This window comes from Molossus molossus, unplaced genomic scaffold, assembly GCF_014108415.1.
Source record: "Molossus molossus isolate mMolMol1 unplaced genomic scaffold, mMolMol1.p scaffold_m16_p_15, whole genome shotgun sequence".
NCBI lineage: Eukaryota > Metazoa > Chordata > Mammalia > Chiroptera > Molossidae > Molossus > Molossus molossus.
In genome coordinates this window covers 11278865-11305567 of record NW_023425350.1, presented here as the reverse complement: position 1 = coordinate 11305567, position 26703 = coordinate 11278865, and the positions used below count along the sequence as shown (strand labels likewise).

The following is a 26703-nucleotide window of genomic DNA, read 5'->3' as shown; positions in this document are numbered from 1 at the left end:
AGAGAGAAACCATCTGTGTGGAATTGTGCCCGCAACCCAGTCATGTACCCTGACTGGGGATCAAACCAGCAACCTTTTGGTGCATGGAACCCCGCCCAACCAGCTGAGCCACACCTCCCAGAGCAATATCAGTTCTTTCTAGAGTAGTCTGTCATGATGCTGATCTTCACAACAGATAAATACAGTTGGCCCTCCTGTATCATGGCTAATCAGTTCCAGACTCGACCGCGATAAATGAATTTCCGCGAAGTAGGATTCTTTATATACAGTCATCTTGCCACTTCGCATTTCGACTTTCACGGCTTGGCTCCCTCTATCGCAGTTTTATCAAATACTCTGCTACACTTGAAAAACCAAGATAGAGAGAAGCTGTGAAAGTCGAGGTGCGAAGTGGTGAGGGACGACTGTAAATTAAGATTGTTAAGCAGCCTGCAAAAGTTAAACCTTAAACTCTCATATTCTTATTCAAATCACACTATTTCTACTCTACCACATTGTCTTTGTCCATTATGCTTTCTTTAGAATAGCATAATAATCACTCTTGAGCCAATCCCATCCTGAGTAATAGAATAATTACCTTAATAAGGACAAACTGTTCTCAGGGTACAGATAAAGAAGAGGTTACATGAAAGTGTTTTTTTTTGTTGTTGTTATTAATTCTCACCTGAAGATATTTTTCCGCTGACTTTTTAGATAGAGCGGGAGGGAGAGAGAGAAAGAAAGAAACATCGATTTTGAGAGAGACACATGGATTGGCTGCCTCCCACACAACAGCTGGGGGCCGGGGATTGCACTTGCAACCCAAGAATGTGCCATTGGTGAGGAATTGACCCTTTGGTCAGTGGGCCGATGCTGTAACCTCTGAGCCAAACAGGCCAGGGTGAAGATTTCTTTTATCTGACTAATTGGTATAATCTTTGTACATTGAGCCCAGACTTTGGGGGTTAATATTATTTAGTGTATGTTTATAAATTGAATTATTAAGTCAGAATTATGTAGATGGTACTGTCAAGCTGATAGGATTTAAATTTGTAATGTTCTTAAGGATTAGAAAGTTGTATAAATATTAGGTGATCCCTGATCATTTGTTTGAGTATCCTGAAGCTTTCATATGATTCGCCATTAGATTTGGGAAACAATACTTGGAAGAAGTTGAGACTGTAATGGAATGGGAGATCTAGAAAATATAAGAATTATAAATAAAAGGTTTAAGAGAAAATGAGATCATAAATGTAAATCTAAGAAAACTATAAAGGACATAGAGTCAAGAGCAATATGAAATTCTATGAAGAACTTATAGAAAAATGTACTTTATCCATTTAGCAAATTTTAAACATTTAGAAATCAAAGATGGTTAAAGCAGACTGTACTAAGACATTAAGTGTGTCATATTAAGATGGAGAACTTATATTGTATGACTATGAAGTGGTAGGACACATTCGTACTAAGATTTCTTATCTTGATAATTGGGGGTGTATATGTAAATATCCAAAATATATATGTATATGAAATTTTGTATGTATGTATGTGTTGTGTGATAAAATAATTTTGATCTCAAACTGAGTTTAGCTTTAAAACCCAGTGTCATGACATGGCTAGAAATATTATAGTGGATGTTGAATGTTCATGTAAATGAGCTCATCTCCAATGTTATAAAATTCATAATACAGTGTTGAGCTTTTTGCTTTAAATGGGCATATGTATTTTGAAGAAATTAAGAGGAAAACCATAGTCCTGTGTAATTCCATTTTTAATTCTCTTCATTCCTTCCAGATCATCTGAATTTCCATCTGCTATCATTTCCCTTTAGCTTGAAGAATTTATTTAAAAATATTTCTTGAGGTAGAAGTCTGTTATAATGAATTTTCTTTTTATCTAAAATTATTTTGTTTAAGCCTTTATTCTTGGAAGTTATTTTCACCAGATAAAATTCTAGTTTGGTATTTTTTTCTTCTTTCAGCACTTTCAAGTCTGGTCCTTTATAATCTGGTCCCCATTGTTTCTAGTGCAAAGTCAGTGCCAGTGGTCATTTATATCATTTTTCTCTTTATGTAATGTTTTTCCCTCGAGCTGTTTTAAGAATTTTCTTTTTATATTTGGTTTTTGATGGTTTTATTATGATGTACATGGGTGTGGGTTATTTTTTTTTTTTTCCTATTTATTTTGCCTTGGGTTCACTGTCTTCAATCTGTCAATTTTGCTTTCATGATCTTTGGGGGGAATTTGTGGCTGTTGTGTCTTCAAATACTTTTTCCACCTCATTCTCTTTTTTCCTTCATATTGGAAATTTCTATTGATCTGTCTTCAAATTCACCTACTCTTTATCTCTAGACTGCTGTTAAGTGCATTCAGTAAAATTTAAAAAAAAATTTTTTTTCTTGGTCTAGGATTTCCTTTTGGTTTATTTTTATAGTTTTACTTTGCTGGAATTTTGTATTTTTTCTTTCATTAGGAGCATTTTATTTTTCTTTTGCCTTTAAACATGGTTATAGTGCCCTGGCCGGTTTGGCTCAGCGGTTAGAGCGTCGGCCTGCGGTCCTGAGAGACCTGGGTTCGGTTCCCGCTAAGGGCGCATACCTCGGTTGCAGTTTGTCCCCTGCCCTGGTCGGTCGTGCGTGTGGCAGCCACTCGATGTGTTCCTTTCACATCGATGTTTCTCTCTCTCTCTGTTCCTCTCTCTCCCTCCCACTCTACCTGAACAAAAAAATGGGAAAATGTCCTCGGGTGAGGATTAAAAAAAAATAATAATAAAAAAAATAAACATGGTTATAGTAGTTTAAGATCTTTGCTAATTCTAACAACCTCTGGGTCATCTTGGGATCAGTCTTTATTAATTTAGTTTTCCTATTTCTACATATGTCTTAATAATTTTTTTGTTATTTTTTTATGTATGATAATTTTAGATTTTGTTCCAGATACATATTTACATTGAAGATACTCTAGATTCTATGTCCTTATGGAGAATATTGGCTTTTCGTTTGTTTTTGTTTTCATGGGACGTAAACTCTGTGGTTTCTGTTGTGGTCAGCAGCAAACGTTTTGCTTATTTCTTTTAACCTTAATTGGGCTGCTTGGAATCTGTCCCACATGTGTAGTTCAAGGATTGTCTAAAAATCTAAGTGTAATTTGGTTGCCTCCTTTTTAAGACTTCCTTTCTGTTTCCAGCTGCTCTGCTTATCCCAAACTCTCCTTTGGGTTTTCAAGCCTTTAAGACTCAGTTATAGAAATTTCAGTTATTTTATTTATTTATTTTAAAACCTATTTTTATTTTTGTTTATTTTGTTCAGAGTTTATTGTATCTGTAGGAGGGTTTGATCTTATGGGAGCTATTTCTCCAGTTACCGGAAAACATATCAGACTAATTTAAACTCCTTGAGAATAGTGATCATATTTTAACTCAATTTCTTTCCTTCTTTCTTTTTTTTAACAAAATCTTACACATTGCTCTGGCCAGTGTGGCTCAGTTGGTTAGGCATTGTCCTGTGCACTGAAGGGTTGCTGGTTCTAGTCCTAATTGGGGCACATGCTCAGGTTTCGGGTTCAATCCCTCTCACATTGATATTTCTCTCTGTCTCTCTCTTTCCCTCCTCACCTCTAAAAAAAAAACCAAAAAACAAGTGCCCAACTGGTGTGGCTCAGTGGTTGAGCATTGACCCATGCATCAGGAGGTCACCAGTTCGATTCTTAGTTAGGGCACATGCCCAGGTTGTGGGCTCAGTCCCCAGTGCGGGGTGTGGAGGAGGTAGCCAATCGATGTTTCTCTCTCTCTTCCTCTTCTTTCCTCTCTCTCAAATCAATAAAGGGAAAAAAATCAGTTAAAAAAAAATCTTACACATTGAAGATGCCCAGTAAAAAAAGCTCACTGAAGTAACAGAAGGATGAATGAAATGTTGATTTTTGTGAGAACCATTAATGAACCAGCTTTTCTAGTAAGTTAAGAGAAAATAATAGCATAGTTGCTGCCACATGTCTTTGATATAGTATCTGTTCAGATCTTTTGCCTAATTTTTTAATTGGGTTGGTGGTTCTCTTATTTTTAAAAAGTTTTTTATATATTCTGGATACAAGTCCTGTATTAGATATGTGATTTGTAATATTTTTCTCCTAGTCTATCATATTTTTTGTGTATTTTTTTTTGTAGAGCGTGTTTTTATTGAAGTCAGATACTTTTTATTGATTTGAGAGAGAGAAAGAGAAACATCAATTTGTTGTTCCATTTATTTATGGAGTTATTGGTTGTTTCTTGTATGTGCTCTGACTGGGTACCACACCCACAACCTTGGCATATTGGGATAACACCAGCTGAGCAACCCTGCCAGGGCTGAAGTCAAATTTTCAGATATCAGTTTTTCTTTTATGAACTCTGCTTTGATATTGATCTAAAAACTTACTACCAAACATAAGATTATAGAACTTTCTGTGTTTTTCTGGAAGTTTTACAATGTTAGGTGTTACATTTAGGTGTGTGATCTATTGTGAGTAAATTTTTATATTAAGATGTGAGGAGCCCTGGCCAGTTTGGCTCAGCGGTTAGAGCGTCGGCCTGCGGTCCAGAGAGACCCGGGTTCGGTTCCCGCTAAGGGCACGTACTTCGGTTGCAGTTTGTCCCCGGCCCTGGTTGGTCGTGCGGGTGGCGGCCGCTCGATGTGTCCCTTCGCGTCGATGTTTCTCTCTCTCTCTCCTTCCTCTCTTTCCCTCCCACTCTATCTGTACAAAAAATGGAAAAATAGATTTAAGTAGGAGGTTGACTTCAGTGATTGGATATTGATTTAAGAAAGGAAAGAATTAATTTAGAAATGGGGAAGAAAGAAGAATAAAGTTGCAATTTCCTATAGTTATCTCCAGGGATTGGAGGAAGAAGATGGAAATTTTGAAGAGGAGAAGAGAGATTTGGTTTATAAATATGAATATGGGGTGAGGGTCCTAAGCATATACATCTGTTCCTCAAAGCAATTAGAGTGGATGCAATTGCTCAAGACAAGGGGCAGGAAAAAAGAGCACGTTGGATAGAAGACTAAGGGGATACCAGCATTTATTTAAGAGTTGAGATTACAAATAGGAGTCTTTGAAGAAACCTGAGGAGAAGCAACTAGACAATAAGAAAGTAAAAAAGAATTGTCATAAGGGACAAAGTAGCAACAGAGAACATATTACAGGAAGGGATGAGTGCTTTGTAAGGTCAAAATGCTGTGGAATTTTAGAGAACTGGAGAAAATAACAGGATTATTTTGTAAGGTCGAAAATGTTGAAGGCTCTTGCATTTGTTTTAGGCTTAAGTGGTTTTCTCCAGCAATATTTAACACTAGGAGGCAAAGGGCCTTTGACTCAAGAACACATTAATTATCATATGAAAGACAAAAAGCAATTTAAACTGTTAGAAATGGAAAAAATAGAAATACATGTTTCAGTTTTAGTTTGAGGAGAAGGGAAAGGAATTATTCTTAAGGAAACGCAAGTGTTATAATTACAGCTGATTAATTTATGTCTTGCTTTGAACTGGATCATCACTTAAGTAATTTCAGTGAAAATTTTTGTTATTGGTATAAGATCTACAAATAACTAAATGCTGAGACATTTTGAAAAATCTTAAAGTCGTAATGCAAAATAGTTTTGTAATAGGAACTGCAACGTAAAAACAAGATAGCTACATTTTAGTACTTGAGCTCTCTTTCCTGTTATTGTTTGTTTGTTTGTTTTGTTTTGTTTTTTATTGATTTTAGAGAAAGAGGAAGGGAGAAGGAAAGAGAGAAACATCGATGAGAGAGAACATAGATTGGCCGCCTCCTGCATGCCCCCACTGGGGATCAGGCCCACAACCTAGGTATGTGCCCTGACCCAGAACTGAACAGGCGACCTCTTGGTGCATGGGCCGATGCTCAACCACTGAGCCACACCAGCTGGGCTCTTCCCCTGTTCTTTACTTTCCACCTATTCTTTTGCTCAAAAAACTAGAAGGGATTTTTTGGCACACAAATTTTAATGTAGATTGGTGTCATGTGCTCTATGTAGGAAAACCTATCTTCATAGAGAAATCTATTCTTTCCCATCTTAGCTCATGCTCACATCACTATTTGCTTTAGTATAATATAAAAATAGTTGATGCAGTCTATTATTTAAATTGCTGCTAATTTCTGTTTTTGTTATTCTACAGGTTTGATCTGTGGATGAAATGAATCATGATTTTCAAGCTCTTGCATTAGAATCTCGGGGAATGGGAGAGGTAAATATTTATGAATACTGAGAATGTATACTTCACTTTGATTATTTGAGCCATTGAGACTTTTTGAACCATTGCGACTTTTTGAACCATAAATCTTGAAAATAGTAGTTAATGGTACAGATGTTTAAAATCTCAAATTATACAATTATCTAGTTGTGATTTTTAGTTTTTTTGTTTTTTTTTAGTGAGATTTGTGTGTAGTTGCTTTGATTGAATTGGTTAAATAATATATTTTGTAATGAATCCTAAATACTTTGCTCAGAAAAGAGCCTTCTTGATTCTTGTCCTTCTGTTTTATATATGTATGCTGTTTGCTTTAGCCATACTTAATTGTTCACTAGTCTCTCTTCCAAAAATCTCTCCTTGTTTGCTGTTTGCTTAAAAAACTTCTAATCCTCTACAAGACTCTACTGAAAAAGATGCTTATCTATTGTCCCATTGCTATCTGCAATGGAATTATACTTCCTCATCTGACTTCTTGTAGATCTTTATATATACTTTATTATATTACTGGTTACAGTTTATTACTTTATATTAGTCTCAGTAGATTGATAGCTTCAAATGACTAGCACACAGTGGGCACTCTAAATTTTTTAATGCTTTTTATCAGTCCTGTTAATCTAGGACTCGTTGGGGCATCCCATTTAACCTCATCATTTTATAATTTAAGGCATCAAAATACTTAGTTTTCTATATACCTAATGAATATTTAGAAAAATTTAATTGATGAAAACCCTTATGGTCACATTTTTATTTGGACATGTTCTGTAGTACTAACACAATGTGGACTTTGATAAAAGAAAATAATGGTGAACAGACCTAAGATGTGTAATTAATTAATTGATTGCTCCTGGAGATTATTTTACTTTGGTAGATTAGAGACCTTCATGAGACTCACTCCATCCAATGCTGTGCTCTTCAGATGCAGAAAAAGAGTCCAGTCCCTCCTCTGGACCACAAGAGGGCACCCTGCAGCTAGCTAACCCTCCCCTTCTCCAGAACAGCGTTTTCCAAAGAGTTTGTCATTTTCAGAGGACTGATTTAAGGGTGAGTTAAGGTGCTTAAGCATAAATATTTCCAAAGTAAATTTGTTAGTTCAGTGCATAACGTAAAATTCTGGGCCCTAAGAAAAATTTGAGAGAGGAAATAATTTTTTAGTTAGAACTACAGATTCACTACAATGCAGTGGAGGCTGCTTAGGCATTATTTACCCTGTGAGTGAATAAAAAGCAGTTGAAAAGGGCTTTTGTTTATTCCCTGCTGCTTGTTTTCTTTGGTCTTTAAAAAGCAAAATAACATATCTTAAAAGCATTTAAATAATATTTCAGCCTAGTCTGTGACAAACTTGAACTTAATGATTTTTTTTTAAGAGCAATTCTGTTTAGACACCCCAGTACTTTCCTTCCCAAGTCTACATTGTGTATATATTTACAAATTGGCCTTTTTTTTTTTCTCCTTTTCTAAATAGTATTTGTAAATCCAAAGACATCTTTGCAGTTTTAAAAAATGTCATGATCAGAAACATTAGTGGAAAGAGTTTAGTTATTTGGGGATGGAGGAGGGGATATTTGAGGTTTTTGGAAAAGAGAGAAGCTGAGATGAATAGTATGTTAAATGATCTAAGCTTAAATCTAGGCTTTCTTAATGGAAATGTCAAAAATGCAGAGTAAAAGTGGCTAGGTTTAGACTGCCTGCTTTTTTGGCGGATGGAAGCTTGTGCTTCTATGACCTTCATCTATTAAAAAATGTATTTTTAAATAAGCTGTTAATCACTAATTAAGTTTTTTTTTAACAGTTTACCAACTAATTCTATTACCTCCAAGAGATAGCTAAGAAACCTCAGGTTTCTGTCTCTGGGTTCTCTCTCCCACAAGCCTCTATCTTTCCTCATCTCACAGGCAGCAGGGACCCTTCTGGGATTTCCTTCTTTGCCTGTCTCTCTCTCACCAGTCTTCTCCTCCTTTCCTGACAGGTGAGGTTTTTTGTTTTTGTTTTATCCCAGAATTCATTCATTTTAATAAAGAAAAGCAGCCTTGAGTTTCTGGTTCTTGAGTTTTCTAAAATTGCTTGTTTATTTTTTTTTTTTAATGTGATATCCTTTTTTTTTTTTAATGGATTGGCCTATTCTTGAAATTTTCTCTAAAAAATAAAGTTGTCCTTATTATGCCTTAAGTTGTAAATCTCTAATGTACAAAGCACTGCATTACATATAGACCTATTTTCATACGTACTGGGTTTTGTAGATCATGCCTATTATCAGAAGGACAGTCTCTTCTAGTTGTTCATTCGGAAATAGAGACAGATTTGTATTCATCTATTCATAAACTCATTCTTTCCATTTTTTTCCCCATAACACATTTTTGTTAAAAGACCTACCTATTTGCATTATGTCATGTGGCTTAAAAAGAGCATAGCTAATCCATATAGTGTTTTCAGACTGTACTGCAGAGGCTACATACCTTTTATTTTATTTAATATATATAAATAATGGAAACCAGCTGTTTCAAATAATGTTTAAATACCCGAGCATAGTTTTGTTTGAATAAATTTCTATCTTGATTCTATCTTACACTTTATCTACTATAATGAATACCTACATATGGGCCAGATATCATAATACCTTAAACTGTTTTATTTATATCTAGTGGTGGCCTACTACTGGAAATTTTTAGAAACATTAATGAGTTACACTGTGATTAAAAAGAACACTCTCCTGTGGTAGTTGAATAGAAAGACAGTAGGCCTTAGAATTAAACAAATGGGTTCAAATTTTAATACTGCCTACCATTTACTAGCTATATATAGAGTGGGGCAGAAGTATGTTTACAGTTCATATGGAAAATAATACAAGAACAAACTTGCACATTCTTGCAACTGTAAATCTACTTTTGTCCCACCCTGTACTAAAGGATTCATGCTTTCATTTTTTAATATTTGATACAAGCTGATATTTATGTGTCTGCTATGTGCTTGATGCTGTTCTAAGCAGTTAATTCATTCTAGTCTCATAGAAACTCTTTGACAGTAGTGGTATAATTTGAAAAAATTAGAAATATTAATACATTTTACTTAACAGACAAGATTAAAGTCTGGAAAAGCACCATTCTGGGGCTCTAAGGAGTTACTTTGTGTCTTTTGTTCTCTGTACACTTAGATTAACATCTATACCTATCTTTTATGAACTTTCATTGTAGTCACCTTATTCTAATTTGCCCAGATAGTTCAGATATATACCTGTTTTCATGGCATAGTTATTACTTTTTTAATATGGTATTTTTATTGACTTTTTTAGAGAGAGAGGGGAAGAGAGAGAGATAGAAACATCGACGTGAGAAACATCGATTGGCTGTCTCTTGCATGCCCCCTACTGGGGATTGAGCGAGAAGCCCGGGCATGTGCCCTGATCAGGAATTGAACTCGGACCACCTCTCAGTCCTTCAGATGATGTTCAGTCAACTGAGCCACACTGGCTGAATGTGGCATAATAATAACACCTCCTTTCTCAAAACTATCCTAGATCGGATGCTATTTGAACACCTTAATTTAAAGTACTATAATGTAGACATATTGCCTTCGAATCCTTTTAATTTTTAGGATTATGTTAATTTGGTTGGTTTGGTGATTTTACATAACAAATCTGAAGTTTAAATGCACCTCATAGTAGAGACTCTAGCAAGAGTGTATTTATTTTGAGATAGTATGCTTGGGAGTTGGCCGATTTCTTTGGAGATAGAGAGGGCAAGCTATAAATGCTTCTTGAAGAAAAGAACTGATAAAATGGAGGGCCATGGGGGGATGAATTTATATGTCCACTCAATCATTTCTTTTTTTTTAGCTCAGACATTATAGATTTGATGTGCAAGTTTTCCTAATTTAAGACTCAGATTAAAAGGACAAATTTAGTTGTTGTTTTTCATTTGTGGTTCTTCCTAAAACCACTAAGTAATAGCGATTTTTAATTTTTATTTATTTATTTATCCTCACCCGAGGACATTTTTCCATTTTTTGTACAGATAGAGTGGGAGGGAGAGAGAGGAAGAGAGAGAGAGGGAAACATCGATGTGAAAGAGACACATCGAGTGGCTGCCACCCGCGACCAACCAGGGCCGGGGACAAACTGCAACCGAGGTACATGCCCTTAGTGGGAACCGAACCCGGGTCTCTCAGGACCGCAGGCAGACGCTCCAACCGCTGAGCCAAACTGGCCAGGGCATACTCAATCATTTCTGAGTTGGAGGGACAGAGGAGCAGGTTGACAAGAAATACTGAGTTGCCTGACCTTGATTTAGATATTTGTGAATTAGGGAACTAATACAAAGTGGTATGGGATATGTATTTTACAGATCTTCAAGATCTCTTAGCCCTTGTTTTCTGTTCTGTGCTACTACAGTGATACCTCGGTTCTCGAACATAATTCGTTCCAGGAGAACGGTCGAGAACCGAATTGTTCGAGAACCGAAGCAATGAAACCCAATAGGAAAGCGGACTCCACAAAGCGTGACTCTCTCTCTGCACTCACACTGATGACGCAAGCAAGGCGCGCTGGGCCAAATGAACGCCATTCGGCTCAACTCGGAAGTTCGAGTTCCAAATATTTGTTCGGATTTTGAGACAAAAGTTTCTCGAATCCTGATTTGGTCGAAAACCGAGGCGTTCGAGAACCGAGGTATCACTGTATAGTAAAAGGGTCTCCAGGGGCATATCTCTATTTTTATTGCAGTTCTAACCAGTGTACCACTTAATCTTTTTTTTTTTAACTGCTCTATTCTGAATTGTTGCCTTTCTCTATATTTAGTCCTTTTTTTGTGTATGTGAATCCTCATTCAAGGATATTTTTCCATTGATTTTTTTGCGGATATGAGAGAGACACATTAATTGGTTGCCTCCCACACAAACCTGAGTAGGGTTGAGGACTGAACCTGTAACTTAGGTACGTGTCCTCGACCAGGAATCAAACCCGTGACCCTTCGGTCCTCAGGACGATGCTCCTAACCACTGAGCAAGACCTGCCAGGGCATATATTTAATCCTTTTAACTTATTTTTGGTCACAAGCTAGTAGTTTCTCTAGAAGTATTTGAAATCAATGTCTAAACTGTCACAGAAAGCTGTTTCTAGAATGTTGGTAAAGGCCTTTGCTAGAAGTACTAATTTTATTAACTACTACATTGTTTTCCTGCGTGTGATAACTCAGAAATGTTTGCAAAATGAAGAGATACATATAGCACAGTGCTTGGCACAAAGTAGGCACACTGGATTCGTGCTTGGCGTAGATTCTCCTCCTAGTTGTGGGGTTTGCATTCTAAAGGGGTGGTCTTTGGTTCAATTACTGCAGGGACCTCGTCCCAGAAGACTTTGAAATAGTCTCCTTAAAGAGATTCTATTATTTCTAATACCTCAGAAGATTAGTGTAGCTCCTTCTATGTCCATGATAAATGCTTCTATCAAGTTAAAACTTTATTTTCAATTTCTTATTTGATATTGAAATATTTTTCTTCATGAAGTATGGAATAAAAGCATTTCTTTATTCTCTGTCATTTTCTTTGTGAAATAAGTGGCTTATTTATATAGTTTTTTGTTTTGTTATTTTTTGTTAATCCTCACCCAAGGATATTTTTTCCATTAGATGGAAGGGAGGAGGGCAGGGCACATCGACCTGAGAGAGACACATCCTTTGGTTGCCTCCTGAACGCACCCTGACCAGGGCTGGGATTGAACCTGCGACCCAGGTACGTGCCCTTGACAGGAAATCAAACCCAAACCCGAGACACTTTGGTGCGTGGGCCGACGCTCTAACCACTGAGCAACACTGGCCAGGGCTATACTGTATTTTAAAGGGATTAACATAGGTTTTACTATGAATAGCTGTTCAATTTAAATATATTAAGTACAGTGTTTTAGTATTGTATTACCAGCTTTATTTGTTTTCATTTTTGCATGAAACTAGTGAGATTTTTTTTTAATTGAAGGAAGAGAGATTGCATTTTACTTGGATCCTTGTTAAAGCAGATTATTGTTTAAAATGTCTAAGCTTTAAATACATATTATTTGCAACCCAGGAAAGTCTGAACATGCAGACACTTATTTTTTTTTAAAACAACAGATATTAAGTCTCCTTTAAAATTAAAAATTACAAAAAAGATCAGTAGATTGGGAACATGCCCAAATTTAATTTTTCCCGCTCTCTTCACAGCAGCTTCCCCTGTGTTTTTGTTTTGTTTTCTGTCTTGTTCAATAGTACAACTTACCTTCTTAACCAAGTTTGAAAGTTTTATCCTTTGTATCAACCATTCCCTATTTGCATTCATATTTTATTAACTATCTTAAATGTTTCTCAAATCCATTTTATTTTCTCAGTTCTTTTCTATCATTTCAGTTCTTGTCATCTTCGCCCTGTTATTACAATTCTCTTAAACTAATCTCCTTGCCTCTAGTCTAAAATATACATTATTCATACAGTTTATAACTTCAGTTGGTTTCTAAAACACAGTGTCAGTCTTGCCAGCCTCTGTTGATTCTCTTTGCAGTTTCTTTAGCATATCTTTAAGGTTCCTTATAATCTGACGTAGACATCTTTACCAGCATCAGTGTTGACCTTCCTGCATCTGTTTCTCTATCTCACACCTTGTTCCACTATGCATCTTCTCAAGTTGTGTCTTTGTTTATAATTTACTTCGTCGTCTTCACCTTCCACTCACACTTTGAACCCCTTACACACAGTTTTATCTCTCGGACCCAATTCAGGATTTACTGTTTATTTTATTATAGTTAATTTATATGTTTTTGAACTCTCTGAAGATAAGGTCTCCAAGCCCTTAAGGAGTCAAACAGATAATTTAGTGTGTAGTAATAGAAGTATATACAGGTGTTTAATTATGAGCACTGAAAGACTGGGCTGAGACAGATGGTAGTCTTACAGATGCTATTTAGAATGTCAAATGCATGTCTCAGAAAACCAGTCTGTTCTTTTCAAATATATTCCCAGTCCACCTCCCAATTGTCACAGAAGGTAAAGAGGAGAGACCTGGATGACTATTAAAGTGTGGTTAGGAATTGGCCAAATGTACATTTTGAGTAATCAGTGAATGGTTGTAGCAACACAACTTTTATGTACTGTGCATGTTGCAATATAGGATAGATAGACAGAGACAGACAGGGTTTTGAAATTGTTATCTCAGAAGAATTTGAGGGTCTTTTCTATGTGTCTCTTCACTATCTGTAGCTTCCTGATTTGAATTGATAGGTTACTAGTATTCAGGACCTAGGAAGAGCTGTGAAGTTCACCTCCATTGATTAAGCGAAGTAGGAATGAAAATATATTTTCCCACAAGGAAGCTGTAAGATTGGAGGGGAACCAAGGGCAGTATTTGGAAGTAAAGGAAACTTTTTTATCACTGTATATTTTTATTGTATTATCTATATTGAATTAGAAATTTAGTAAGTCTTTCAAAAAATACAAAGAAAATCACATGACATTCAACCAGTATATGTTTTGAAAAAATGTTGAAAATCAGGAAGAATCAGATATTAACCTTAATTTAATATTTAGGTCTAGAATGATTAGAGCCAGTACTCAAACATAAGTAGGAAGTTATTTTTTAATAATTATGTAATTTTACAAATTATGTAATAGGTCTCTGAATTTTCATTAGCTTTGAAACTGACTTGTACGTATTGGTGGTAAGTTTACTTTCCTCTATATATTAGTTCTTTGTAATTAGAATAAAATTTAAATGTAATATTTTTCTCCTCCCAAATAGCTTTTGCCTACCAAAAAGTTTTGGGAACCTGATGATTCAACAAAAGATGGACAAAAAGGCATATTTCTTGGGGATGATGAATGGAGAGAGACTGCATGGGGAACTTCTCGTAAGTTTTTGGTGTATGTGTGAGAATTATGAATTTATTTGAATTTTTAAAAAACCCTGCCTACTCCATGACAGTAGTTGGAGAAAATCTGTGATATCTTTGTTGAAGATTTCATTAATCATTATAATGCACATTTTCAGATGTAAATTGACCCTTATCTAATGGTCCATTTATTGATTAGAAGTACTTGCCACAATAAGATTTTACTAAGTTTTTATTTGACGTGAAAACTGATTTTAAAATTCCGAATTTCCATAGAGGACATATTAACCATAGAAAATTTCAATTTTCAGTTATATTAGAGGAGAGTGACAGATTTATCTAATTGCAGCTCAGTCTAGCTTTATAAGACATTAGCCACATCCAGAAAGGAAGTAAACTTCTTTAATAAGGTAGAATTCCCAGAAAGGGAGCCAACTTTGATTTTCTTTTTAATCCTTACCCGAAGCTATGTTCTTTATTGATTTCAAAGAGAGGGGGAAAGAAAACCGAAAAACATCTGTTGGTTGCCTCCCCGTAGGTGCCCTAACAGAGGATCAAACCGGAAACCTAGGCACTGTGCCCTGACTGGGAATTAAACCTGCAACCTTTTGGTGTATGGAGTGATGTTCCAATCTACTCAGCCACCCAGCCAGGGCTGAATGTTTTTGATATTAAGTAGTGGAAAGAGACTTAGGTCCAAGAAACTTTTAAGAGAAAAGGAACTGGTATGTAGGGAGTATAATTCACAGGAGTAACAATATTTATTGGTAAGTTAAAGAGCATAGTTATATTCTTAAAATAGTATTGATTTTATTTTTAAATGTTTCTGATTAGTAAAATTTGAGAGATGTACACATGGTACTATCAACATATATTTTACTAGTAACTTTATTCTTTATAACGGAGTTTAATGCAGCTTGCTAAAGCTGCAGAACAACCAAAGTAACATAAAAACAAATTTGTGGATGATAAATTACTAAATTATCCTTATATTTTGAGTGTAAATTACCAGGTAGTTCTTTATTCTCCATATCATTGACATAATAAAAATATTTTTAATGTTCTTTATAGTTTGAAATTTTGTTACTAAACTAATTGCCCAAAAGTTAGGAAATGTTAAAAAAATTTAGTGATTAATACTTTTACTTTTTATTTTAGTTTTATTTGTATACCATAGTGCCTAGACAAAGTGCTCCCCCGATACTTAAAGTACTCAACTGACATGTACATAATTATTACAATATTATTGTCTATATTCTCTGTGTTGTACTTTACATCCCCAAGACCATTTGTGACTCAATTTGTAGTCCCCCATCCCTTCCCCTTTTTCACCCAGCTCCCCAACCCATCAGTCTATTTTCTGGCAATTAATACTCCACATTTAAAATTAAAAAAGACTGGAAGACCTGGCCAGTGTGGCTCAGTTGGTTGAGCATCGTCCCATACACTGAGAGGTCACAGTTCTATTCCCAGTTGGGGCAAATGCCTGGGTTTCGGGCTCCCATCTCCAGTAGGAGGCATGCAGGAGGCAGCCAATCTATGTTTCTTTCTGTCTCTCTCTCTTTCTCTCTTGTGCTCCCCATCTCCCTTCCTCTTTCTCTAAAATCAGTTTTTAAAAAAACATATTTAAGCCCTGGCCGGTTTGGCTTAGCGGTTAGAGCATTGGCCTGCGGACCAAGGAGTCACGGGTTCAATTCTGGTCAAGGGCACGTACTTCGGTTGCAGTTCGGTCCCTGGCCCTGGTCCAGGTTGTGCAGGAGGGAACCAGATTATGTGTCTCTGTCTCTCTCTTCTTCTCTCCCCCTCTCCCTCTTCCACTCTATCTGAAGGTAAATGGGAAAAAAATATCCTTGGGTGAGGGTTCAAAAAAAATAAAAAAACATACTTAAGAAAAAAATGGAAAACTTTGGTAACTAATAATTGAGACAAAAATGTCCTTAATAAAATGGGAATTTTCTTTTCAACCAATATGGTAGTGTAGTCTCAAAAGATAAATATGATCCTTTTCCTCAAGGAATTTTTTTTCCTGGATTGTAATGAACATATAATAGATTGGACTCATAAATTATTCAGTTATTTAGACTGGGACACATTTTTCCAATAAAAGGCACTTACTTTGCTAGAAATCACATGTGCTTGAAAACTTGGTTGATAGATTTGCTATGAATTTTGTTTTGGGGGTTGAATGATTAATTTATATACCAGAACCAAATATTTTTGGTTCCAAAGTAAAGTAAAGTATCTTGAGCACAATGTATGTTCCCTGATACTTCTTTTTAGTGTCAAATTTATCATTTTAGTTAATTCCTTATACCACTTTCTTCCAACATTTTAGTTTTATGGATAAAAATTTTAATAGGAGACATGAGAAATGAATGGAATTATTTTATTTACTGAACAGACTTTATTGAATACCAAGCATGTACAAATATGAACAATACATTCCTGTTCTAAAGGATTGATTGCCTTCTATTAAACCTATAATCTCTTTGCGAGTAGGGACTGTCTTGTTTGTTCTTTTTTTTAAATGTTTTTGTTGATACGAGAGAGAGAGGAAAGGAGAGAGAGAAACATTGATGAGAAAGAAACATCAACATCAATTAGCTGCCTCCTGTACACCCCCTTCTGGGGATCGAGCCCTCAACCCAGGCACAAGACCTCTTGGTGCATAGGTTCCATAGCTCAACCACTGACCCACACTGGCTGGGCTTGTTTGTTCTTACATACAACAGACAGTAAATCAGTATTTGAACTGGATAAATGAATGAATGAATGATCGAATAAAAAATATGACTAAATTTCTCATAGATAAAGGTGCTGAAATATAAATATTCTAATATTGTTTAACAAAAGTAGCAATTATTTAAAAATTATTACAGTTAATGAAATGACTGAGTACTTTTATGATAGTTTAGCCCTTTAAAAACTAGACCTAATAATTGAGTATTGAACATGTTAACAAAAAACCTAGAGATAGCTAATAACCTATTGGTTCCTTTAAAAAACATTTTTTGGGTGAGGGGCAAATCTATGTGCATGTTGCCTCAAATGTTTTATTATATTTGTATTCCATTTGCTCTCATAGCTTAACTACTGCCTTTTCTGTTGTCACAGGAAATATTTAGAAAAGTTGTTTGTATCAGATGAACAGTTTTTGTTAAACAAATATAAATGGAAAACTTTTAAACTAGAAGAGATTTTTTAAAATATCCTTTAGCCCCTGGCCAGTTTGGCTCAGTGGTTAGAGTGTTAGTCTGCTGACCAACGAGTCATGGGTTCAATTCCCCGTCAAGGGCACCTACCTGGGTTGCAGGTTTAATCCCTGGCTTCTATTGGTTGCCTCCTCCACGGAGGCAACCAATTGATGTGTCTGTTTCCCCCCACCCCCCCTTCTCTTTCTTTCACTCTTATCTAAAAATTAATGGAAAAAATGTCCTCGGGTGAGGATTACCAAAAAATAATTAAAATATCCTTTAGGCAACACTTAGTTTTTACACCAAGAATAGAAAATTCTGTGTTATTACTAGTTATTTCAACTTAATTGTGTTTATAGCAGTACAGCCATGTGTTCTGCATCTGTCCAGTACATAAATGTGAGCTTGAGAAGTGCCCCTGCCAATTTAGGAGGAGTTATCTTTATTCTAGAATTTATCCGTAAAAGTTTTTGTTTTGGGTTGTTATGCGTCACCAAAAGAACTTATTTTTCAGTAACAGTTGTCATACAATATTAATTAGTTTTAGGGGTACAACATAGTGATTAAACATTTATATACTTACAAAGGGATCTCTCAAGTAAGCCTAGTTCCCATCTGACACTGTACATACTTATTACATTATTATTGACTATATTCCCTATGTTATACTTTACATTCCCTGTGACTATTTTTAATAACTGGCAATTTATACATCTTTTTTTCTTTCTTTAGAACATCCATGAGAGAGAACATCGATTGGCCGCGTCCTGCATACCCCTCACTGGGGATTTGGCCCATAAGCTGGGCATGTGCCCTGCCTGGGAATCGAACCGGCAGCCTCTTGGTGCATGGTCGATACTCAACCACTGAGCCACACCGGCTGGGCTTGGTTAACACATTTTAAAAAAACAAAACTTCACATAGGCTTTTACAAACTGTTTTTACCAAATGGCTCTATCTGGATTATCAAGACATGTGCCCAGGCCAGTGAGTCTCAACAGAATGTAGAGCTTTTTGTAAAGATTGTAATAACACTGAAAATAAAACAATATACTGATTTTTCTTTAGTATATTACTTTTGTTAAGTATATTTGGTTAATTTAAAAGTACAAGTATGTAATTGCATTCTTTCTTCCAAACAGACCATTCAATGTCCCAGCCTATTATGGTACAGAGAAGATCTGGACAGGGTTTTCATGGAAACAGTGAAGTAAATGCAATACTGTCTCCGCGATCAGAAAGTGGAGGCCTTGGCGTGAGCATGGTAGAATATGTGCTAAGTTCTTCTCCTGCTGATAAATTGGATTCTCGATTTAGGAAGGGAACTTTTGTAAGTATTTTGAATGAAGAAATATTTAATAATTGCTCAATGGTTATTTGGTTATCTTTAAGTCAATTTATTTCTTTGGCCCTTTCTACATCTAAAGGAAATTGTGTATCTCTTAGTGCTGGTCTTCTCTTGGCTTCTTGAAATACATAAAACAGTAGATCCACTGGGAATATTTATATTCTTAAGCATGTTATAAAAATCAAACCACATTAATTACAATATATAATTTGCAAGATTAAAATTGCTTATTTGTGGTTGTGCTTAACCTGAAAGTAACTAAACAAAATCATCTGTGCACTAAGTTGAATTTTAATCTTATTTGTGGTGTTACTGCTTTTCCAGCACCGCTATAGTTAAGGTTGCCTTAGCCCTTCTGTTATAAATTACTGGTTTGTACTCAATTTTTTAGCCTTTGATAAATTAGTTAACTACAAAATTAAAATAAGATTTATTGTTTTTATTGTTTACATGCACCATAGTGTAGTTTTAGGTCACCTTATGGTGCCCTTTCTTGTGTGTTCTATTAAATATTCAGAATCAAACAGATTCTTTTTCCTCAGGGCACTAGAGATGCTGAAACAGATGGACCTGAGAAAGGAGATCAAAAAGGCAAGGCTTCTCCATTTGAGGAGGACCAAAACAGAGATCTTAAACAAGGAGATGATGATGATTCTAAAATAAATGGCAGAGGTTTGCCAAATGGAATGGATGCCGATTGCAAAGATTTTAAGTAAGATTTTAACTTTCTCAAGAAGAAAAGCATATCTCTTTAGGGATTATTACTACTAGCTAATGTGACTGCTGTAGACATTTTTCCAATTTTGGGTGTTTTTTTTTTCCCTTTGTACTTTGTGTTAATCTGGAGGAGGATTTAGTTTTTTAAATAAGGAATATTAGTTGGTCCAGCTGGTGTGGCTCAGTGGATTGAGCATCATTCCGTGGACTGAGGTCCTGGTTCAATTTCTGGTCGGGGCACATGCCCAGGTTGTGGGCTCAATCCCCAGTAGGGGGTGTGCAGGAGGCAGCCAATCTCTGTTTCTCTCACATCGATGTTTCTGTCTCTTCCTTCCTATCTCTCTAAAAAAAATTTTTTTTAACTTTTTAAAAAAGTTATTCTTTAAAACATTCTCTCAAATAGTACATTCCATTGAAGGAGTAATGTTAGAAGCTACTGTTACCTTTCTGCTAATATGATAGTCTAAATTTGAACCATTTCCTCCCTGATAAAATTTAGTGGATTTCAGGTTAAAATGTGATTTTTTTTTTTTCTGGCAGACTTCTTGGGGTTGCTCTTGAGCACCTTTCTGTGGAGTTTCCTCTTTTTATCCCTGTATTGTATCTCCTGCCTCCGATTTAACTCTTAATCTTGAAAATGAGGAAACATAATTAATTAGCTCTTAGGATCTGTGACATTTTTATGAGTTTGTGCTAACACTTAAATATTCCTGAAATTGGGAAGTGGGTAAACATATTAGAGACTTAAAAAGTTAGCTTTAAGTTCAGAACTATGTAAGTTGTAGCTTTTTAGTGGTTTCTTTATGGAAATTAAATAAGTATTTTCTTTCTAGCTTTTGGTCTTAGATTAGGTAGTGTACTTTTGTGTAAATATGAGGAAGTAGTTTCTTTGTAATGATTTCCTATACTTTATACTTCAGTAGTCAGATGCTTCGGGTCCTGTACTTGAAAATGATCGTTTCTTTGAGATTTTGTGAAACATGGAATCTCATTTAACCGAGTATAGGTACATACATTGGGTAGTATACTTTTACATTCATTGCCTTTAGTTATCAAAAGCAGAGTAACAATGGCTCTTATAAAGTGTCATTTGTATTTATTCTAAGTGCAAAAAAGCATCCAAAACCAGTAAACCTCTTTTGACAAGAAATAAATTTAATGCTAGTCAATTTGTTTTAGAACCTTATCCTGATTTTGCTCTTCTGCTGTTACCTAATCTAAGTTTTAGTCTAGGGCATGCATTTAAAACTGAGTTGATTATAAACCCTTCAGAGTATACATTTATAATTGAAGTGTTAATACACCATTAACTATAGCAAGAAAAGAGCACCACTGATAGCATGACTTTTTTTTTCTGTTGTATCCTTTACTTTTTGCTATATTAGAGTTGTTTTATATGAAAGATTATACTTTTTCATATTAATTTAAACTTGACATTTATTAGTATTTTCATTTTATTCTGTTTGGAATATGTATTTAAATTGTCGATGAATTATTTTTGACACAGTTATTGTACTTGACAGTGTAAAAGCATTTTAAACTAATAGCTGTGGCCATATGGTCACTGTGCTTCATCTCATTAATATGTACATTGACCGATAAATCATTAGTATATGCATTACAGGGATCGAACTGAAACATGAAAGAACAATAGCAGGCCGTCTTTTTATTTTACTGGCTGGTTTTACAGAACATCCTTTTAGTTTTAACCCCCCCCCCCCCAACACACACATATATTCTGAATGATAAACCTTTGGAATATTCACATGAAAAATTAGGTATGGTTAAAGGGGAAAGGATTTTGAAATATCTTCTAGGGTTGTATGGGCAATGGTTGCTTTTTAAATAAAATATAAGTTCACCTAAATATCTGGGAAATAATTCTTATAATTCAGTAATTGCTTTGTAAAATGTTCTGTATGTGTTAGTAAATTTATCCCAGTGTAAAGTACCTGAAGTTGAGGGCAGAGTTACACAGGTTTAACAACTGGCATTGAAAGCCAGATAAAAGAGTTATTGCCATTTATTTAATACACTTATTATGTATACTGTATGTATGCTGCGAGCTCATGGTTCCTTGAAACATTTTTTGTCAGGGAAAGGATCTTATATAAAATTTCTATAGAAGAAAATAGACTATAAATGATGATTAATTGTGTCTAGAAATGAAGTAAAAATAAATTTTAGACCATGAGAGGGATGTTGATGTAAAAAAGGAATCATTGCTCAAAATTTAGTCCAATGTTAATTTCTTAGGGAAAGTTAAGGAGGCTAGTCAGTAGAAAAACATTTTTTGATAAATGTTATACATTTTCATTTGTTTCTGATGATTTAATTAAACTGGAACAATCTGGTATAAAGATGATATCAAGTTGAAGAGCTATCATAGAGGGTTTTGACAAATAGTTTTTTTTGTTTGTTTCTGTTAGTTGGATAAACAAGGTAATCTTTTTAGTTTCTTCAGTAAGGAAACAGGCCTGGAAGATGAAATGATTTGTTCAGAATCATATTCAGAGTCAGGAGTCAGTCTTCTGTCTTATTTCAACTGCCTTTTTCTATTGTATTCTACATTTTATATCCTTAAGTCACGAAGGCCATAATCCTTTTTGGCCAGCTTTTTTCTGAAACATTAAGCAGGATATTATGGCAAAATTCTGTACTGCTGGTGGGCAGGACAAGAGTATGGTGGGTGGTTTTGGTTTTGAGCTTTCCCCTATTTGTCACTATAGTTTGCTGTTCATACCCACTATTCATTTTGTCTTATGATTTGAGAAAAAAGTTTTAGGTAGTCTAAGCCTAAGTCGTGGTATTGGCTAATTTTCTTATCTGTAAAATTGAGTTATATCTTTATGCTATTCAAATAGGGGAGAATATTTATTAATAACTTTTAAAAATGAAACCATGTCAGTTCTTAAGAGGAATTTAGATTAGACATAAGAAAATTACAAAGTAAAACAGTTAGTGACCTGGGGTGCCTAATTTGCCCTCTCTATTTTACAACCACTTGCTTTTTTATGATTTTCCTACTTTCCCATTTCAACTTTTGAGTTACTTATTACTTTCACTCACAATGCCTTTCTGTTTTCTTTATATAGTCGTACTCCTGGAAGTCGTCAAGCCTCTCCAACTGAAGTAGTTGAGCGCCTGGGTCCCAGTACTAATCCCCCAGAAGGATTGGGCCCTCTTCCTAATCCTACAGCTAATAAACCACTTGTTGAAGAATTTTCAAATCCTGAAACTCAGAATCTGGATGCCATGGAACAAGTTGGTCTGGATTCCTTACAGTTTGACTATCCTGGTAATCAGGTACCAATGGACTCTTCAGGAGCTACTGTAGGCCTTTTTGACTACAATTCCCAGCAGCAGGTAAGCATGCCCCTGCTTTAAAGAAGCTCCTCTTGATTGTATACTGGTGTAGTCTGAAGTGCTATGAGGCATTGACATGAATAATAGAGGTGTTCTTGAACACTTAATGTTTTATTGAATAAATTTTTTTGTAATTGAGACAGTGATTCATCTAAGTGTTTAAAGTATTCTATTTCATTTTCTAAATAGAAATGTAATGCTTTGAGATTAATCTTTGTATTAAATATCTTCCCTAATAGCTCTTTCAAAGGACTAATGCACTAACAGTTCAGCAGTTAACTGCAGCTCAACAGCAGCAATACGCATTAGCTGCAGCTCAGCAGCCACATATAGGTGAGTCTTTATAGGTTACCATTTTGATCAGACTGTTAGAAAATCCTTGTTAAAGTATTTAGATGTTTTCTTTTTCTTTACTGAATAGTGTTGTTTCATTACTTGTTGAGATAAAAAATTGACAAATTACATGGCAGGAGTAAAGATTTACTAGGGAAGAACTATTTCTAATATTATTTGTATCCTTGGTTAAATAAAAATCTATAACTCATTGAAAGCTGTCAGCACATAATTTTTTTCACAATGTGAAATTGAGAGTCAGACACTTGGAAATTCCAGTGTAATTATTTATGTCCATTATCAAGTCAGAATGTTTATTTTTAAAATGGTTTAAAAATAGAAATTCTAAGAAAAAAAATTTTTTTATTTCTATTTCATTTTTCCAAGAAAAAATTTTTTTTTATCTTCACCCAAGAACATCTTTGCATTTATCTTCAGCTAGAGCGGGAGGGAGAGAGGGAGGAAGAGAGAGAGAGAAACATCGACATGAGAGAGACACATCCACTGGTTGCCACCCATTAAACCCCACCTGGGGCCGGGAACAAACTGCAGCTGAGGTATGTGCCCTTAGTGGGAACCTGGGACTCTGGTCTGAGGGCCAACCCTCCAACCGTTGAGCCAAACCAGCCAGGGCAGAAAATTTTTATATATATTTTTTCCTTACTCCTTTAAGGTCTTTGACGTTTTGTTTTGTTTTTTGTTTGTTTGTTTTTGTTAGGGAGAGGGAGGAAGAGGGAGAGAGAGCTAGAAACATTGATGAGAACATCAGTTGGCTGCCTCCTGTATGCCCCCCACTGGGGATCGGGCCCACAAACTGGGCATGTGCCCTGAACTGGCAACTTCTTGGTGCATGGGTTGACGCTCAAGCACTGAGCCTTACCAGTCGGGCTGACCTTTAGTCTTTAATGTGAATTATTACAGTGGCACATTTGTTACTGCTAGACTTCAAGTACATGTTATCTGTGTTGAAGTTTTTAAACTGCAAAGAGAATACAAATACTCCCCAGCTACACCTTACATAATTACAGTACAGTACCAAAACCAGGAACATGGCATCAGTGAATGTGCGTGTATAGTTTTATGTCATTTTATCACGTGTAGATTCATGGAGTCATTTTTATACCTATCTGATTTTGGCTAACCTTGATTTATTTCCTGGCTGGAAAGCTTGTGAATATTCTGACCATCAAAATCTCTGGAACGGGGGGTTGGGAGGGAGATGTACTAAGTTGGTTCTCGTCCCTTAATTTTGTATTGTTATCTAAGAGGCTTTCTAGGTCCCAAATTTTATTTTTGCTTTAGTCAAAGGTAACCATATATTTCTAGATGACTTCTAATAGCAGCATGTATGCTAGACCTGTTTCTTTTCTTTTTTCCCTCAGCCTCCTTTATCCTTGTACTTAGTCCTTCCCTCTCATTCTTAGAAATTGACTGATTTCTATCTGTTCATGGGCCAGCGTAATACTTTTTATTTCTTGAGGCATTATGGTATGTTTTAACATGTGGCAGGCCTGTACAGCCATTATTGCTCTTTCTCTTTGTAGTTTTAAATTTTTTGTTCTTGCTTATGAACTTTAAGTTGGGGAGATCAACATCTTTATGACATTAAATATTCTTATCCAGGATTGTGTACCGTTACTTTTTGTTCAAGTCTGCTTTTGTGTTACTTTTGAGTGCTTTAGAATTTTTCTCATATGAGTTTGCATTATTTCTTGATAAGTTCTTAAGTATTTTATCTTTTGCTATCATTTTGAATAGCCTTCTAGCTTTATTATATCTTTAAATTGCTATCTGTGAAAGCTCTGAATTAGTATATATTAAAATTTTTGAATGATATTTTCTAATAATTGAGTTATTCTTGTATTTTAGGAAAAAAATAAGACTTGATTTTACCTCTCTTGACTGACAGTTTAAAAATTTTTATAATTTTTTATTTTGGCAGAAGTGTGAGTAGCATTCTCATACTCTTGACAGGAATATAGGTTGGTACAACTTTTTTGGAGGATAATTTAAAAATGTGAATAAAAAATTTACATATTTTCCCATATAAGTGAATTTTTATAAGTATCTGATGATAATGCAGAGACTTGTATACTTGAAGAATAGCAGCAGCATTATTTATGGCAAAAGTTTGTGAACTGTTCATATAAATATCTGTACTAGATTGCTTAAATTATGTTCTGTCTGTACAGTATATGCATGCAAACACAAATACGTATCTATGTATATACACACAGCGTATTATTTGGTGTCCAATATGTTGTAAATATTTATTTGTGAATCTGTGAGCTTAAAGTACATTGTGTTTCTTCATTTTTTGGCAGAAGTTTTCATATATAACCATTAGTTCAAACTAATTTCTTGTTTTCAAATATTTGAAACCGTACTTCATATCTGCTTTATAATGTAGGTATGGCAAGAGCTATATTAAAATCATTTCTAAAATTGGAAAAATATTTAGAAGTGTATAAACCAATTGTTAGTGGTTATATGAGGACTTTGAGTTTTCAAAAGCAGTCTTTTTTAATTATAAAAATATAGGTTATAAAAAATTAAGTCCTGGCTTTTACATTTTGTAGTGGTGTGAATGGAACATGAATACCAATGCATCATTTGCTATTCTTCTGATAAAGATAATTCACAAGAGAGGAACATCTTGAAACCTTTGACTTAGGGCATAGTTTAAGAATGTAACTCTGGGCAAATGATGGTTTAAATAATACAAGGATTTTATTGAACCTTCTGTTTAATTCTTATTTCCTTTATTAAAAGCAGATTTTTGAAATGGCCATGTTGTGCCTGGGCATGAAATTAGTGTTGTGGGTTGTGGCCAGTATTTTTTTCTTTTTTAATCATCAGCTGAAGATATTTTTCTGTTGATTTTTTAGAGAGAGTGGGAGGGAGGAGGAGGAGGAAAAGAGAGAGAGACATCAGTTGGTTGCCTCCCACACACATCCTGATGGGTTGGGGATCAAACCTGCATCCCTTGGGTGTTCAGGCCGATGCTGTATCCACCAAGCCACATCAGCAAGGGCTGTGGCCAGTATTTTATAACATTGAATAGATGACAGGCATCAATAAAGAGAAAAATTAAATAGAAAACTGAGTACATAGGAACTTCATAGGATAAATATTTTTTCGAGATTTTTGTGGTGTATATGGACACTGCAATGTGAAATATATTTCATATTATGAGTCACTGTGAAAATATTTGAAAACCACTATGATATAGTTAGAATTCAGTTTCTGAATTGACTTTAAGGTAAATGCTTCTTTTGAATGCTTTTTTAAAAGTTACTTTAATTTCATCTGCTTTTATACCCATATTCCCCCTTAAAGTATTTTTAAAACTTGAACCTTCTTGAGTTTCTTTAACTTTAAACATGTTTTTTTTCATTCATTCTTTTTAAATTATTATTTTAGAGAGCAAGGGAGAGGGAGAGAGAGACAGAAACATCAATGAGAAAACATCGATAGGCCGCCTCCTGCATGTCCCCCCCCCCACACACACACACTGGGGACTTGGCCCACAACCTGGGCATATGCCCTGACCAGGAATCGAACCGGCAACCTCTTGGTGCATGGGTCAATGCTCAGCCACTGAGCCACACTTGCTGGGCTCATTATTTCTTCACTTTCCACCTCTGAGTTATTTTCCAGAAGAAGCAACTCTAAC

The 26703-nt window shown here is 35.2% G+C and overlaps 1 protein-coding gene across 13 annotated transcripts in view; it reads left to right on the top strand.

The window, feature by feature from the left end:
- PUM2 (pumilio RNA binding family member 2) overlaps window positions 1-26703 on the top strand; it is a 90789-nt gene that overhangs the window by 13235 nt on the left and 50851 nt on the right. For 10 of the 13 annotated variants that reach the window (XM_036262893.1, XM_036262892.1, XM_036262891.1 and 7 more), the window contains exons 2-7: window positions 6152-6220; window positions 13979-14087; window positions 18406-18593; window positions 19154-19323; window positions 22424-22694; window positions 22934-23027. In XM_036262893.1, the coding sequence (XP_036118786.1) occupies window positions 6170-6220; window positions 13979-14087; window positions 18406-18593; window positions 19154-19323; window positions 22424-22694; window positions 22934-23027 (883 nt within the window). In that variant the 5' untranslated portion in view covers window positions 6152-6169. Of the gene's footprint in view, window positions 1-6151; window positions 6221-7142; window positions 7268-13978; window positions 14088-18405; window positions 18594-19153; window positions 19324-22423; window positions 22695-22933; window positions 23028-26703 lie in introns of those variants that run through there. The other 3 variants (XM_036262894.1, XM_036262895.1, XM_036262896.1) reach the window with 3 other exon arrangements.